This window comes from Physeter macrocephalus, chromosome 11 (assembly GCF_002837175.3).
Source record: "Physeter macrocephalus isolate SW-GA chromosome 11, ASM283717v5, whole genome shotgun sequence".
NCBI lineage: Eukaryota > Metazoa > Chordata > Mammalia > Artiodactyla > Physeteridae > Physeter > Physeter macrocephalus.
This window is the reverse complement of record NC_041224.1, coordinates 60,828,267-60,845,077: the sequence shown is the minus strand read 5'-3', so window position 1 is coordinate 60,845,077 and position 16,811 is coordinate 60,828,267. Positions and strand designations below refer to the sequence as shown.

General features: G+C 46.3%; 1 protein-coding gene across 2 annotated transcripts in view; it reads left to right on the top strand.

Moving 5' to 3' along the window:
• ITGA11 (integrin subunit alpha 11) overlaps positions 1 to 16,811 on the top strand; it is a 129,104-nt gene that overhangs the window by 30,391 nt on the left and 81,902 nt on the right. For both annotated transcript variants that reach the window (XM_024128744.3, XM_024128745.3), the window contains exon 2: positions 621 to 732. In XM_024128744.3, the coding sequence (XP_023984512.1) occupies positions 621 to 732 (112 nt within the window). The remainder of the gene's footprint in view (positions 1 to 620; positions 733 to 16,811) is intronic.

The following is a 16,811-nucleotide window of genomic DNA, read 5'->3' as shown; positions in this document are numbered from 1 at the left end:
CACGAGCCCGTGTCCCCTGCATCGGCAGGCGGACTCCCAACCACTGCGCCACCAGGGAAGCCCCTGCCAGGTGGAACTTTGCGTATAGATTCAGAAGGAGGTGGTCAGCCAGCAGCGCTGGAGCCGTGGCCACTAGGACCCCAGGCTTGGTGGGGCGGTGGGGGGAGGCGAGAGAGGTGGGAAATCAGCTCCGTGACTCTTTAGCAGGCAGAGGTGACAGAAGGGAGAAAGGAGAGGGAGGAGTGGGGAGCGAAGGAGGAGAGAGGAGGGAAAAGAGAAAAAAAAAATGTAAGAGGAGACCAGCAGAAGCTAGAAGAAGCAGGGTTGGAGGAAGGAGTGATGGAGGGGGATGGGGACTGTCTCTTCCTTGTGGGAGCAGGAATTCTCTCGGGAAGGGACTGGGTCTTCCCCTTCAGACCCGCCTGGTCTCTCTAAGAGTAGGTTTTATGCCTATGCCTCTCCTATCAGATTGGCTCCCCCAGGGCAGTGGCTGGGCCTTTCCCATCAGACTGTTGGCTCCCCAGACAGGAACTGGGGCTCCCCAGGGATAGGGGAACATACTCCATCCACAGCCAAGACCCTGGACCTCCACCTGCCTGACTCCTCTCCTCCCCACCCAGGGTTCACGGACACCTTCAACATGGACATCAAGAAGCCCCGAGTCATCCCCGGCTCCAGAGCCGCCTTCTTTGGCTACACGGTGCAGCAGCATGACATCAGCGGCAAGAAGTGGTGAGTGAGAGCTGCCGCCTCCACCGTAGCCCTGCACTGCCCCGCACCCAGCCCCTCCATCGGCTGGCCGCACTGGTCCTCATGTGTAGACGCCCCCCTTGCCGGGGACTTGACTTCTTGTCGTGGCAGGTCAGGGGCTGCCTAGGATCTACCCCTGTCCATGAAATCATGAGCATCCCATTTCCCAGGCCTTGATCTTCTCATTTGAGAAATGGGAATGAACACCCCTCCTTCTCCGGGTTATGGGACAGCACAAGTAGCAGGCACCTAGAACCAATAATTACCCGCTCCCATCCCCTCTCAGGGCCTCAGGGTCTCATCAGTGGGGGCAGTGCCTCTGGTCCTGGCTGCTGGGAGAGCTGTTGGGGAGCGGGATGTCTCTGAGGGGATAGATGTGAGTGTGCTCAAAGTTAAAATACAGGAACAGTGGGGCAAAAGGAAGTGAGAGCAACGCTGAGTGGCGGGGAGAGGGCCAGAGAGATCCCAAGGACCCCTCTGGGACGGGGGTGATCAAGAGGTGGGAAGGGTCCGTGTCTGATTTTTAATATAACTTTGTTGGATTATATTTTACATATTATATGATTTACTCATTTCAAGTGTCGATTCAGTGATTTTTTTAAAGTAAATTTACCAAGTTGTGCAGTTCATCAGTTGTAGAACATTTTCATCGCCCCAGTAAGATCCCTCATGCACGTGTACTGTTCATTGCCATTCTCCTCCTGCTGATTGGTTTTCAGCTGTCAGAAGGCAAGGCTTTCCTTCCTTCCTGAGATGCAAAGGACTAGGCCTCTGCTTTGCCCTCTTAGAAGCCCTTGCCGAGTCAAGGGACCATGTGAACACTGACGATAAATGTCCTATCTGCCCTCTTCCCAATCTGGCCTCTGCCTACCCTCCCACCCTCTTCTCCTTCTGCTTCCCCACCTCCTTTCCTGCACTCAACACTCTACCACATTGCATTATTTCCATTTTTCCAATTCTCCAGAGCTTCTTTGCACATGCTGTTCCTTCCTCCCGTGATGTCCTCTCCTACCTTCTCCACTCACCCTACCCTACCACTCAGATCTGACAAATTCTCTCATACATTTTTTTGTGAAGGAGTATCTTATTATCTTTCTCCTGAGGTATAACTTAGATACAGTAAAGCATAGACACCATAAGTGTCCAAACCAGTGAACTTTTACACATGTATATGCCCATTGTGATCACCCCCCAGAACATGATATAAAACATTTCCAGCTCGCTGGAAAGCTCCTTGTGCCTCCCACCCAGTCAGTTCCCCTCCAAGTAACCACTATTCTGACTCCTATCACCCTACATTGATTTTGCCTGTTTTTGAACTTCATATAGATGATATCACATTAAGTACTCATTTGTACCTGACCTGTTTTACTCAACATTATGTCTTTGAGGTTTAACATACTGTTGAATGTTTCATACTTGATGTTTCTTCACTGATGTGTAATATTCTACGGTAGCAATGCACCATGTTTTATTTATTTATTCTACTATCGATGGATCTTTGGATTGTTTCCATTTTTGGCTATTTCAAGTAGAGATACTACTAACATTCTTATACATGTCTTCTGATGAACATATGCACTCATTTTTATCCGGTATATACTCAGGAATAGAATCACTGAGTTAAAGGGAAGGTATATGTTCGTAGGACCTGCCAAGCATTTTTTCCCCAAATGGTTTACCATTTAAACTCTTCTAGTAACATGAGAGTTCTAGTTGCTTCCCATCCTCACTAACACTTGGTATTATCAGTCGTTAATTTTAGCCATTCTGATGGTGTGTAGTCGTATCTAATTGTGGGTTTAATTGGCATTTTTCTAATGACTAATGATGTTGAGTAACCTTTGGTAAATTTATTGGCCATTTTGGTATCCTATTTTGTGAAGTGTCCAATTGAGTCTTTTGCCCATTTTAAAAATTGTGTTGTGTGTCTTTTTCTTATTGATTTATAGGACTTTAAAAAATATATTCTATATACAAATCCTTTGTCAGAGAAAAACATTGTAAAGAACTTCTCCCAGTCTATATCTTGCCTTTTCATTCTTTTTTTTTTTTTTTTTTTTGCGGTACACGGGCCTCTCACTGTTGTGGCCTCTCCCGTTGCGGAGCACAGGCTCCAGACACGCAGGCTCAGCGGCCATGGCTCACGGGCCCAGCCACTCCATGGCATGTGGGATCTTCCCAGACCGGGGCATGAACCCGTGTCCCCTGCATCAGCAGGCGGACTCTCAACCACTGAGCCACCAGGGAAGCCCGATCCTTTTCATTCTTTTAATGATATCTTTTTATGAACAGAGTTCTTAACTTTAGTGAAGTCTAATTTATCTGTCTTTTTTATGGTTAGTGTTTCTTGTGTGTCCCATTTAAGAAATTTTTGCCTCTCCCAAGATCATGAAGATATTTTCCTCTGTTTTCTTCCAGAAGTTTGATGATTTTGCTTTCTCATTTAAGTCAGTGATTCATCTCAAATTAATTTTTGTATGAGATGTGAGATAAAGATCTAAGTTTTTTTTTTATTATGGATATCCAATTGATCTGGCACCATTTGTTGAAAGACTATTTCCCCACTAAATTGTAGTGTCATCTTTGTTGAAAATCAGGTGACCCTATATGTATGGGTCAATTTCTAGCCTCTATTCTACGCCATAGAATAGAAAGCTGCCTTGGTTACCGTAGCTTCAAAGCAAGTCTTGAAGTGAGTGTGAGTTCTCCATCTTTGTTCTTCTTTGACAAGATTGTTTTAGCTATACTAGGTCCTCTATATTTCCTTATGAATTTTAGAATAGGCTTGTCAATTTCCCATAATCAAACTTGCTGAGATTTTGATTGGGATTGCATTAAATTTATAGATCAACTTGGGGAGAAATGAAATCTTGATAATACTGAGTCTTCCAAACCATGAACATGTATATCCCTCCATTGATTTAGTTTTTAAAAAATTTTCTCTCAATAGTGCTTTGAAATTTTCAGTGTAAAACTCTTGCATACCTTTTATTATATTAATTCCTAGGTATTCAATATTTTATGCTAATTAAAAATAGAATATTCTTTTTATTATTTATTTATTTATTTGGTTGCGCCAGGTCTTAGTTGAAACAGGCAGGTTCCTTAGTTGCGGCTCGTGGGGCTCCTTAGTTGCAGGTCGCCGGCTCCTTAGTTGCGGCACGTGGGCTCCTTAGTTGAGGCTCACGGGCTCCTTTAGTTGCAGCTTGCCGGCTCCTTAGTTGCGGCACATGAGCTCCTTAGTTGTGGCATGCAAACTCTTGGTTGCAGCATGCATGCGGGATCTAGTTCCCTGACCAGGGATCGAACCCGGGCCCCCTGCATTGGGAGCATGGAGTCTTAACCACTGCACCACCAGGGAAGTCCCTAAAATAGAATATTCTTTTTTTTTTAACATCTTTATTGGAGTATAACTGTTTTACAATAGTGTGTTAGTTTCTCCTTTACAACAAAGTGAATCAGTTATACATATACATATGTTCCCATATCCCTTCCCTCTTGCGTCTCCCTCCCTCCCACCCCACTCGGTGGTCACAAAGCACAGAGGTGATCTCCCTGTGCTATGCGGCAGCTTCCCACTAGCTATCTAATTTACATTTGGTAGTGCATATATGTCCCTGCCACTCTCTCACTAAAAATAGAATATTCTTATTTCATTTTCCAATCTTTTGCTAGTATAGAAAAATACAATTGACTTTTGTATATTTACATTATATCCAGCAACTTTACTAAATTCATTTATTATTTCTAATAGTTTGCTTGTAGATCCTTTTGAATTTTCTATGTATACAAGCGGATCATCTGAAGTAATTACTTTATTTCTTCTTTTCTAATCTTCATAGCTTTTATTTCTGTTTCTCTTGCCTAATTGCAATAACCAGGACCTTCATACAAGATTGAATAGAAGTTGTGATCCCAAACATGATTTTCTTACTTCCCTTATTAGAGGGAAAACTTCCAATATTTCAGAATTAAATAAGATGTTAACTGTAGTTTATTGATTTGTTTGTTGTAGATACCTTCATATTAAGAAAGTTTTATTCTATTCCTACTTTTCTGAGGTTTATTTGTGTGTGTTTGTCTCTGCGTGTGTGTATGTAATAGGTGTTGAATTTTATCAGATGCTTTTTCTGCAAAGATTGAGATATTATATGGTTCTCCTTTATTCTGTTAATATTAATTATATTCATTGATTTTTTTTGAATATTAAGCCCAATTTGTATTCCTGGGATAAACTTGGTCACCACATATTCATACATATATATATGTATATGTATATATGTGTGTATATATATGTATATATATATAAATTGATTCTATTTATTAATATATTCTCAGGAACTTTATTCTATGTACATGAGGTATATTGTGCAGCTAAATGCATCCAATATATTTTTAATTACAAATATTTTGTTTTGCAATTGCTGAATTTCCACTTGATTCTTTTTATAGACTCTAATTCTATTAAAGTAATCTATCTTTCTCCCATTTGCCCATCTTTGACTCTATTTTTTTAAACATATTAATCACAGTTATTTTGAAGTCCTTCTGGGCTAAGGCTAACTCCAATATCTGGATCATCTCTGGGTCTGCTTCTAGTGACTATTTTACCTTATGGTTATCAGTCACTTTTTCCTGATTCTTTGCCTGTTTAATGTATATATTTTTATTCTATGCTGAACATTGTGAATTGTACACAGTAGAGGCTATAGATTGTGTTACCTTCCTTTAAATACATTGTGTTCTGATGGACAATTAAAATACTGGTGAAACCACCTAGAACTTACCACAGCTTGGTTTGGGCCTTGGTTAGGGCAGGTATCTGGTTTTGCCCTTACTTCTAGGTTGCAGGGCATAGATTTACTCCTAGGGCATAGATTTCCTGAGTTCTCAACTGAAAGCCCACAGCAGTCATTAAAATGTCTCTATTCTGACTGGGCATGAACCCCAACATCTCCTAAGCACTGGGCAGCCTCTAAAATCTCTGCTCCCTGTGGCTCTTCTCTGATAGATTTTCCAGAATCTCACACTATGCATGCACAGCTTAGGGGTCAGCCAAGACCCTAAGGGGAAATGTTAGCAGAGTTTTGGGGGTCCTTTCTCTGTGGTGCTCTCCTTTCTGCCTGCTTCCACCCAATCCTAGTTATTTTTGCAGCCTCAGCCCCAATCACTGTTTCCTCTACCCAGCAAGACTGCTGCTATCTGACTGGACTCTATTTCCCTGTGCTGCAATAGGAAAGTGCCCTCACAGAGAAAGCTGAGTAAATGTGGGTTTAGTGCCTGTACTTACCTTTGCTCAAGTACTGAGCTCTCTAGTGCTACCTAATGCCTGAAAATAGTTGTTTCATGTATTTTATCTAGCTTTCGTAGTTGTTTATGGCTGGAATTAAAAGTCCTCTTTCTTTTAAAAAAAAAAACTTTTATTTATTTATTTGTTTATTTATTTGGCTGCGCCGGGTCTTAGCTGTGGCATGCAGGACCTTCATTACTGCATGTGGGATCTTCAGTTGTGGCACACAGGATCTAGGTCCCTGACTAGGGGTTGAACCTGGGCCCTCTGCATTAGGAGCACAGAGTCTTAGCCACTGGACCACCAGGGAAGTCCCAAAGTCCTCTTTCATGTTCTTTAATCAACTTAAGTATCACTTCCTCTGAGAAACCTCTGACCATCTCTTCCCATGACTAGATTAGTTGTACCCATAGAATTCTGGATTTTCCTTTTCATAACATTTATCAAAATGGATAGTAATTGCCTATTTCATTGTCTTTCCTCCTGAAATCAGGGGTATGCTCCCGGGAGATTAGTAGGTGTCAAAAGAACATACTTTGAGAGACTGAATTAATGGTTTGAGTCTCTCTCAACCAGCCCAGACATCAGATGCACAGCATCTGTATTCTATACATGGTATGAATGGTCAAAGATTAAATGGGACTGACTTTCCCAAGACTGAATTTGTTTTGACCAATGTTTATTAAGCTTCTGTTAATAAATTTTACTAGACTCTGCAAAATTTTGGTATGCTTTCACTCTCAAGTAACTCACAGACCAGTTGAGAAGTTGACACTAATATCCTTGAAATAATTTAAAAATAATGCAAGACAAAATACAACCTGGTGTTAATTTTGTTCATCTTTGTAAGACCACTTTCTCCATGAAGGCTTTCTGGATCCTTTTCCTAGCCTAAAATGGCCTTACCCTTCCTAAGTCCTCTCTCTGATGGCCCATATCATTTCCTACCTTGCGTTGGAGTCACTTATGCCCATGGCTCACCTCCCTTATCGGACACTAGCCTCACATCCCTGTGCATGAGAGCAGCCAGCAAGCTGTCTTCACTCACAGCAGAAACTCAGCCAGAGTTTGAAAGGAGAAATTTCTGTGGCTGAGGTCTCTGGGAGAGCTTCATAGAAGAGGCGCATTTGAATGGGGTCTTGGAGGTTGGGCTTAGATGAGCAGAATGGTACAATAGAATTGACTCATGGTCACTCATGCTGATCTGAGTGCAGCCGGAAGCATCATGGGAGCCGCTGGACCAGAGCGTGTTTTCTGGCTGAGAGAAACAGAGAGGCCTTGGAGACCCAGGGAGCTGCACCTCCTGCAGAATAGACAGGAGCACACAGGACCTTTCAGGAATCCCTGTCCTCACTTGCGTAGACCCCACTGCATACCCTACTTGGTTGCTTCCCCTCTCTGCTTTCTCCCCAGGCCCCCATTTTTTCTCATCCCATAGGCAGCGTTCCAAGAGTTTTATCCAGACCTAAGACCCCATGGATGTGGATCAGGGGAAAAGACAGGTCGATGTCAATGTCATTTGGGGGACACCACCTGGCAGTCATGCACAGGGATGACTCCAGTGGTACATGTTGTTTGAAGTCCATGCCAGGAGGTACCTCAAAGGAAGGACAAGAGCAAGGGTTTGAAGTCCAAAGACTGCCACTTGGAGGAAGACCTTGGAAGAAGCTCTCTCATCCTCTCCACACCTCTATTTGCTCATGCACAAAATGGATATGAAATTACCTGTATCAGGGTGCTAGGAACGATCAACAAATACCTAAAACTTGAATGTTATAATCAGTAAAGCAGGAAGTGAAGGATTGGGTTGCTTGCACCCAGCAAGCAGCCAAATCTGAAATCAGGCCCCTGGTGACTTGGTCAAGAGGCTCACTTTGACCCAGGGTCTTCTGTCTCCTGGGTGTGGATCCAGCTTCCAGCCCTTAAGGTAGAGCTGGCACACCTTGGTCTGCATCTCCTGGGCCTGCAGTAGGGCCAGGGAATCTGTGTTTTAAAGAATTCTCCAGGACTCTAGCAGGGAGACTGGGGCCTCCTGAGTATCACCATTTTCACTGAGGATCAGGAGATGCCAGTGGGAAACAACATCAAGCCCCAGCCTCTGCCCAAAAATCCAGGTCCCAACATTGCCGCAGAGAAGGACCCACCAGTTGTCTCTGACCACAGGCACCAATGAGGTCTGGCCCCCATTTATCAGGCTGTGAGCCTCCTTGAACATCAAGGGCACCAGACCCTGATGTAAATGGGTTGGAGGACAAGGGGACAGACCTAGTGGGGCTGCCACTTTATTCTCTTAACCCTTCACCTCCTGCCCACCACGTTCCCAACTCAGAACTCAAACTTGGCAAAACTGACTGTGCTTCAGACATCTTGAACGGTTTTCCACATGCCTTGGTTTCAGCAACAATAACAACACTCACAGACACACAAAAATGAAAAGAGAAGACAAATTCTTCTTGGGCTGAGTATTCTCTGCCCCTGCTTTTTAAGCCCTTGTGTATTTTCAGAGAAATTTAATCCACATGACTCTAATGTATGTACATTGAAATCATTAAGTCAGTTGGTTTTCAAGACCGTTTGATGTCCCAGAAGCTCTGGTGTAGGGTTTGCAGAGGGCCTCACCAAGGCTTTGGTCCACTGGAGCAGGAAGCCTCCTGGTGCTGAGAAAAAACAGAGCTGGGCCCCACAAATTTCCAATTTGTCACTGAAGTTTTCACCCCAGAGAAAGAAGCCTCCGCTCTCAGGGAGGCGGCGTATTTCACCCTCTCGCCTCAAAGGTGCTGGGAAGCAGGAACCTGGTACCCCCAGTGGGTTCCACAAGGGGAACCCTTTGGAACTCAGTGGGCTTTAAGAACAAAAGGGCATGCGAATTCCCTGGGCCACAGGTTCGGGGATGTGAGCAACTTGTAAGAGAAATAGGCTTGTCCCCATTTTACAGATGAGGCAACTGAGACTCCAAGAGAGATAACATAGTAAGTGTCTGAGCTATGTCTGGAATCCAGTCTTGTTAGGCCCAAGACAGCACAGGGCAGAGGCAGGCCCAGCCCAGAGACTGACTGGGAAACTACAGTCAGACTGCAGTGGTGCCCCTCCTGACCAGCTACACTGCTGGCCCCATAAGAGTCGAGGCTGTGATGTCCCAAGACCCAGCACTAGCAGATTCACATAAAAATGCTGAGTCCAGTCAGAAAGAGAGGGTGTATATTCACAGAACCCCAAGCCCGGCTGATAAATACCAAGAGAGGACACACAGAAAGGATCACAGGAGTTCATGTGAGGGAGGGAATTTGTAATTCAGCAGGACTAGGTGGGGGAGGGAATCGGGAGAGGGGTGTGGAGGAGGGGGCTTCCACATGGGTAGGATTTCTATGTGTAGAATAGACAGGGATGAGAAGAGTATACCAGATGGAAGGAACAGCATGGGTAAGAGTACAGGGCTGGAAAAGAAGAGGTCACGTTTAGAGAAAGGACACTGTCCCATGTGTCTGGAAGAGAAGGTATGGAAAGCAGAGCAGTAGACCAGACCAGAGGCTGGGAGAGGGAGGGGAGCACCACAGAGTTTCTTAAATACCAGAGTGTGCGGATTATATCTGGGAGGCAGTGGGGAGCCATTGGAGGTTTTAGAGCAGAAGGGTGGTTCACTAGAGTTCTAATTTTTAGGGTGATCACTTACACTACCATATGGGGGGAGATCCTGGAGGTGAGGAGTCTGGTGGGAAGGCTATAGAAGTCTAGGTGGGTGGAGGACCTAAGGGGTGGGGCTTGGAGGAAGGGGCCTGCTTTATGAGTGTCAATCGTTCATTCATTCATTCTTGAGAACCTGTACTAGGTCCTGGGAATTCAACAGTGAACCAAACTTCAAAGTCCCTGTCCTGATGGGACTTTTCTTCTGGTGGGGCAAGACACATTATGAAGTTGCCCATCATCTGTCAGATGGTGATGTGTGCAATGGAGAAGCGTTAGGCAGGATAAGGGGGCTTGGGAGCAGCGGGTGGGAGGGAGGGCCGCTCCCTTATACAGGCCATCAGGCAGGGCCTCAGTGCTAGGGTGACAGCAGTCAGAGACCTAAAGAAAACGGAGAATCTGAGACAATCATGGATATCTGAGAAAAGAGTATTCCAGGAGGAGGGAATGGCAAGGGCAAAGGTCCTGAGGTGGGAAGATGCTTGGGATGTTCCAGGAACAGTGTGTTTGGCTGGAGCAGAGTAAGCCGGGCAAGAATGGAGGGGGGCGGGGTCAGAGATGAACCAGGATGAAGGATGACTGAGGACTTGTTTTGCTGACTGAGAAGATAGTGAAAAAGCAAAATCCAGCAACAGGAGACAGACTTTGGGGGAACGGGTGAGCTAATCTTTGGTCCCGTTGGTTTGAAGTATCCAAGGGTCAAAAGAGTGCAGCTGGACAGCTGGCAGCAGGGGACAGGGGCCTTCAGGTGCCTGTTCCCAGACAGGGAGGTTGGGGTGCAGTGCTGTGAGGGCTTATCTGTGTGTGCCTCTCCCAGAAGCCGCCGAAGGGGCCTAGCTTGGGAGCTTGCAACTCTGGGCAAATGCTTACAGGACCAGCCCTTGAGATGTACGAAAGACTCATGATATATACTCATGCGCACAGAATAAGTCTAGAGTTCCTGCAAAGACTCATTGCAATGTATGCAAAACATCTGCAGTACCACTCCAGAGCACTGGTCCTCAAGCCTCGGTGTGCATCAGAATCCCCTGGGGGGCTTGTTAAATCAGATCACTGGGCCCCGCCTCCAGAGTTCTGATTCCATAGGTCTAGGGTGGGACCTGCGAATTTGCTTCTAACAGGTTCCCAGGTGGAGCTGGTGCTGCTGGGGCCCACACTCTGAGAACCACAGCCCTAGAAATTTCTATCCCTGGTTTCTTAAGCTGGTGACCCAGAGACAACTGGGAAGGAGCTGGACGTGGGGTTGGGAGGACAGAGAGGAGGCTGTTTTTGAGAAGAGCTGCTCACACCTCATTCTTGTCATCCACCTGAAGCCGCTCCCGTCTCGCTTAGCCCTTCCTCTGCTTTCTCCTACTTTTCAATTTTCTTTTTTCTTCTCTTGGCCCATTTCCTTTTCCTGATTTCCTTCGCCGCTCCTTACTTCCTCAGCTTTTCTTCCCCTCTGCCCTTCAGCCCCCTCCCCTTCCCCATCCCTTCTCCCCTCCTCCCCTCCTCACTTCTTTCACTCCCCTCTTGGCTCCTGCACCAGAATCTCTGATGGAAATGGGCAAGATAGGGGTTTAGAGGGTGACCAAAGCCAAGGGAGGCCACCCTGTCCCTGTACCCCGCCGCCCGCCCTGCTTCTGCACGTAGCCACCAATGTTATTAGTTTCATGGGCCTGACTGCACCCTTGTGGGAAGAGGAAGGAGCCCAGCCCAGGCTTCCTGGCACCTGTCCACCTGACCTGAGGCACCATCCGCAGGGCACTACCTGGCGGCAACCCTGACTGGGGCTGAGAGAGTTTGCACACAGAGAGGGACAGGGCAGTGAGAGGGTGGGTCCTGGAAGCCAAGAGAAAATGGAGAAAGGCGATCTGGTGGAGGGGAGACTGAGAAGGAAATTAGATGCACTGGCTCTTGCGAAATGACACCACAGCCTTGGTCCCCCCGATTCTGGGGTGTCATGATGGGAAACAGAGGCTTCTCTTGGGCAAAAGGGAGCCTCTTAAACATAACTGTCATCACCCTCTGCAATGGAAGAACAGACTTGGTGGCTTGGCTCATCCAAAGTCACGAGGGGTCCTAGACAGCCTCCTGCCGCTTTGAAGGATCCTTTTGGATTCTTCTGCAATAATTGAACTCAGAGTTCGTGAGGTCAGATGCTGAAGGGCCTGTGTGATTCGGTTTCCTGCGGACGGACCTTGAGGCAGTAGGGAGGGAGATCCAGAGACCTGCTGGGCTTGGGCTCGGAAGCAAAGCTGCCCTCCCCACAGGGCAACTCCTGCCAGCACCCCGCCCCACCTCCACCTCCACCCCTACCTCCTCCCAGAGGCCTGGCGCCACACAGGATGGGCACCCTCAGCCCCTGAGGTGGATAAGCTTGGAATGCACCTGCCCGACACAGGTTCACACTCCATCTCTCCCCAGAGACCTCGCTGAAGACATGGTATCTTCACACACAGGGCTATCTCCTTAGCCTGAAAACAGGGTCACCCTTGCTGGGATCTTCAGGGGACCCTGATTCTCAGAGGCAGAGATGGGTTGAGAAGGGACAGGATGGCTGGGAGCAGGCCCACGAGGTACAGGTGGACACACAGTGAACACGGGTGGGCTTGGCCTTCAGGACTGCTCCCCCTGCTGAGAGGGGTCTTAGAAATTATTTAGCCCCAATTCCTTATTTTACAAGCAAAGAAAGTGAGGCCCAGAGCTAGAAAGAGCCTACACCAAGGTCACCCTTGAAACCCAGGTCTCCTAAAACCCAGTCCAGCATTGCTTCTACTTCCTGTAGTATTTCCACCTGCTACATGTGCGAAAACTGCCAAAGGGTTAGTCCACCCACCATCCTGGGTCCCTTGTCTCAAGATCACTAGGTGATATCTACTTAAACTAAATACTAGTAGAATTTGGGTAAGGCATTAATTCTTCTACCATACCTTCATCTACTGACCTTCCCAGATAACACGTTTGCATTTTCACTAGGATCTTTCATGTCTTAAACCCACTGATGATGGAATTTAGGGTTGACTGGAAAGGAAATCCATGAGGAATAAATCCACAAAAATTGGCTGGGAAGCCTAGGCCCAGGGGGTGATGCCCTTGGGCCCTGTCATTTCCTCCTTACCAACCCCAAGGTTTCCCAGCCTCTCATCTGTGGCCCTTTTCTGCAGGGTTATAGCAGTGTCACAAAATGGGCACAGATCTTCAGCAGATAAGTGAAGGCACACTAGGGTGGCCCTTACTGCAGGAAAGGCCTGGGTTTCAGAACCACACAAACCTGGGCTCAGCCACGTTCCAAGACATGGGAACTTGAGCACATCACATCCACGTACTGGACCACAGTTTCCTTATCTGTAGAATGGTCACAATGATGCAAACCCCCAAGAGTACTTTTGAGGAAGAAATAGGAGATGGTGTGTGAAGTGTCTACCATGGGCAGATGCTGGGTAAGTTAGTTCCCTTTGCAGGCCTGTTCCTCAAGAAAGGATATGGTGTCCAGGAGAGGTTTCCAGGAAAAGGGCCCCTGGGGCCAGTTTTTTGGGCAGAATGACAGATCTTATCCAAGTCGTCCCCCCTCCTCGGTGACAGTTGTCAGAGCTGGGGCAGCCTCAGACTTTGCTGCTGTGGAAATCTCACTAAGGAACATCCTAAGCTCTTTTCCTGGCTTGGGCCCCCAGAGTGGGCTCCCCACACCACAGTGCATAAATGCCCTCTGCTATTTTCTCTTGGAACAAATAAAATCCGGCACCATGACTCATGCTCGTTAACAGATAAATCACTACAGAAGCAAAGCCCAGGATAGGATGAAACCACCCAACACGCAAGAGAGAGGAAGAAAGAGAGGCAAACTGTAGTTGTTGGGGAAATGTTGGCCCAGGGCCCGGGGCCAAGCTACCCAGCAGACCCTGGCAGGCAGGCAGCACATGGACAAGAAAAGAGTGAGCCACAGAGGGCTGGACAGTTATCCAGACAATCACCCTCACAGGCAGGAGCTGGGGGCTCCTTCAAGCCCTCAAAAACACAAAGCAGCATTGAGAGCAGCCAAGGAAAGCCTGTTGGCCCCAGACGAGGCAGAATTCTCAGGGCAGTGTGAGTATTTAAGATGCAGCCTGCAAATGACCCCCCATCTCCAGGAGATTTGTTTTCTCTTCTCTGCTAGCTCTCTCTCATGCTCTCTCCTTTTTTTTTTTTTTTTTTTTTTTTCTTTTTTTAAATACCAAACCAACACAGAAAAGTCCTAGACTTGAGGAGTATGTCAGCGAGGGCCCAGGTAACCTCTGACACACTCCCAACCTGGTCAGCCAGAGTCAGAGCCAAGGCCAGTCCTCAGGGCCATAGAATGACCATAATGCTGATCCAGGCAGGGCAGGGAGCCAACTTCTACGTGCTTTGGGGGTAAGAGGCACAATCTCGGTAGTGGAAACATTGAAAGGAAAGTCTCCTGGTTTCTAACCTCTAAGAAAGAAAATAAATCGAATTTGGGCAGTTCGGGGAAGCCAGAGGGATTTGCCAGCTCAGCATCTCCTCCACCCGCCATCCCCGCCATCCCCGCCCCCAACCCCGTCAGCAGCCTGTGGCTCTTCCACCTCCCTCCCTCCTCTGCCGCCAAACACTGTTCCTTCTGTGACCCCAGTGTCCTTCCTAAGACCAGAACAGGAGAGGGAAGGGGAGCTCCTCACATATGAGGTGGAAAATAAACTAATGCTGAAATTCACTCCATCTTGAGAATGGCTTTATAATTTCACAGGCTTGAATTTTTGCGACTGGTATTCCGTTTTTAATCGCTCCTTGGCACTTTATCTGCAGTCATCATAGCTGACACTAGGGGGAGCAATGCTGCCTGGTAACAGCTCTTCTCTCCAGTCATCTAAGCTTCCCATGGATGCCACTAAGGACCACACCTGCTTCCGTTTGGTTAGGCTACAAAATGTAAAAAACTAAATTCCTTATTGAAAACCACAAAGAGGAATAAACATATTTTAAAGTTATATACAATTAGAAGATGAAATCAGCGTGCTATACGTGCTTTTTCCTCACTAATGTTAACTGTGATCCATCCCTAACCTAACCCTTGTTTTCTCCAGGCTTGGATAGAATGCCTTCTTCTAACTTTCCCTGACTGTTTTGTGACGAATCAAGGGCCCCTCGGGATTTCAAACTCTTGCACGTGTTTTTTTCTTCTCTTTCAGCAACTTCTCTTCCACACAGCAGCAAGACTCAGATACATAGCCAATGGCAAAGGCTTCTTATTGATTTGAGACCATCTTGACAAGGTTTCTGTCATTTTCTGTTGAGTTCCTAAATCCTCCCCACTTTCTCTCTTGAATCACTTCTTCCTGATCTAGCTGTGATGAGTCACCCTGAGCCAATAATGCAGAGAGACAGAGAGAGAGTAGTAGAAAAAGCCAGTTAAGAGAAATGGAAAATGAAATGAGGAAGAGGGAAGAGGAAAGAAGATGGGATGAGGAGTAAAGAGCTCAGAAAGTAAGGAGAGAAAGGGGGCTGTGAGCCCCAAGGGTAGGGCTTACTTTTACTTGTCTCTGCATCTTTGGTGCTATGAACACACCCACAGGAGGAGAAGGAGAGAATGGTTCTAGGAGTCTGCATTCTAAATCTCAGGGAAGCCCAAACTCTTGTTAGAGAGTCTGGGGACGATGGCTGCACGTGGGAGAGGTGGAGATTTCCTGTCTTTTTCTTTCCCCTGCAAACCTGAGAAAGGCCCAGCTGAAATGAAGTCAGGCAGAGGGCAGGAGGGTGGTGGACAGTGGCTTGGCCCACCTGGGATGGCTCTACCTGTGACAGCAGCTCCCCTCTGTGCTCTCCCCTCTGCCTCTCCCCAACCTCTGAGCCAAGGATTTTTTTTTTACATCTTTATTGCAGTATAATTGCTTTATGATGATGTGTTAGTTTATGCTTTATAACAAAGTGAATCAGCTATACATATACATACATCCCCATATCTCCTCCCTCTTGAGTCTCCCTCCCTCCCACCCTCCCTATCCCACCCCTCTAGGTGATCACAAAGCACCGAGCTGATCTCCCTGTGCTATGCAGCTCCTTCCCACTAGCTATCTGTTTTACATTTGGTAGTGTATATATGTCCATGCCACTCTCTCACTTCGTCCCAACTTACCCTTCTCCCTCCCTGTGTCCTCAAGTCCATTCTCTACATCTGCATCTTTATTCCTGTCCTGCCCCTAGGTTTTTCAGAACCTTTTTTTTTACAAATAACTCAATTTTGTTTCTTTTTATGGCTGAGTAATATTCCATTGTATATATGTGCCACATCTTTATCCATTCATCTGTCGATGGACACTTAGGTTACTTCCATGTCCTCCTGGCTATTGTAAATAGAGCTGCAACGAACATTGTGGTACATGACTCTTTCTGAATTATGGCTTTCTCAGGGTATATGCCCAGTAGTGGGATTGCTGGGACATATGGTAGTTCTATTTTTAGTTTTTTAAGGAACCTCCATACTGTTCTCCAAAGTGGCTGTATCCATTTACATTCCCACCAACAGTGCAAGAGGGTTCCCTGTTCCCCACACCCTCTCCAGCATTTATTGTTTGTAGATTTTTTGATGATGGCCATTCTGACTGGTGTGAGGTGATACCTCATTGTAGTTTTGATTTGCATTTCTCTAATGATTAGTGATGTTGAGCATCCTTTCATGTGTTTGTTGGCAATCTGTATATCTTCTCTGGAGAAACATCTATTTAGTTCTGCCCGTTTTTGGATTGGGTTTTGTGTTTTTTTGATATTGAGCTGCATGAGCTGCTTGTAAATATTGGAGATTAATCCTTTGTCAGCTTCCATGCATAGTTCTTCGTGATGAATAAAGAAATCCAGTTTGAAATAACCTTTATGGAGTGAAAGTGAACAGAAATTCTCAGTGGCCAGGATTATTCATTTGATATTTACTCAGTGGTATCTTCTGTGCTGTTCTATGCCAACCATCTGGGTTTTGTATATTTGAAGTTTTCTTGACAAAATCATCATGAGCCAGCTGTTTTCACTTATTTTTAATTTTAGGTTTCCACATGAATTACCCCTGGTGAGTGGGTTAAAACTGTTATTGTTTATTGCACTGGGTATGTAGTCACATAGC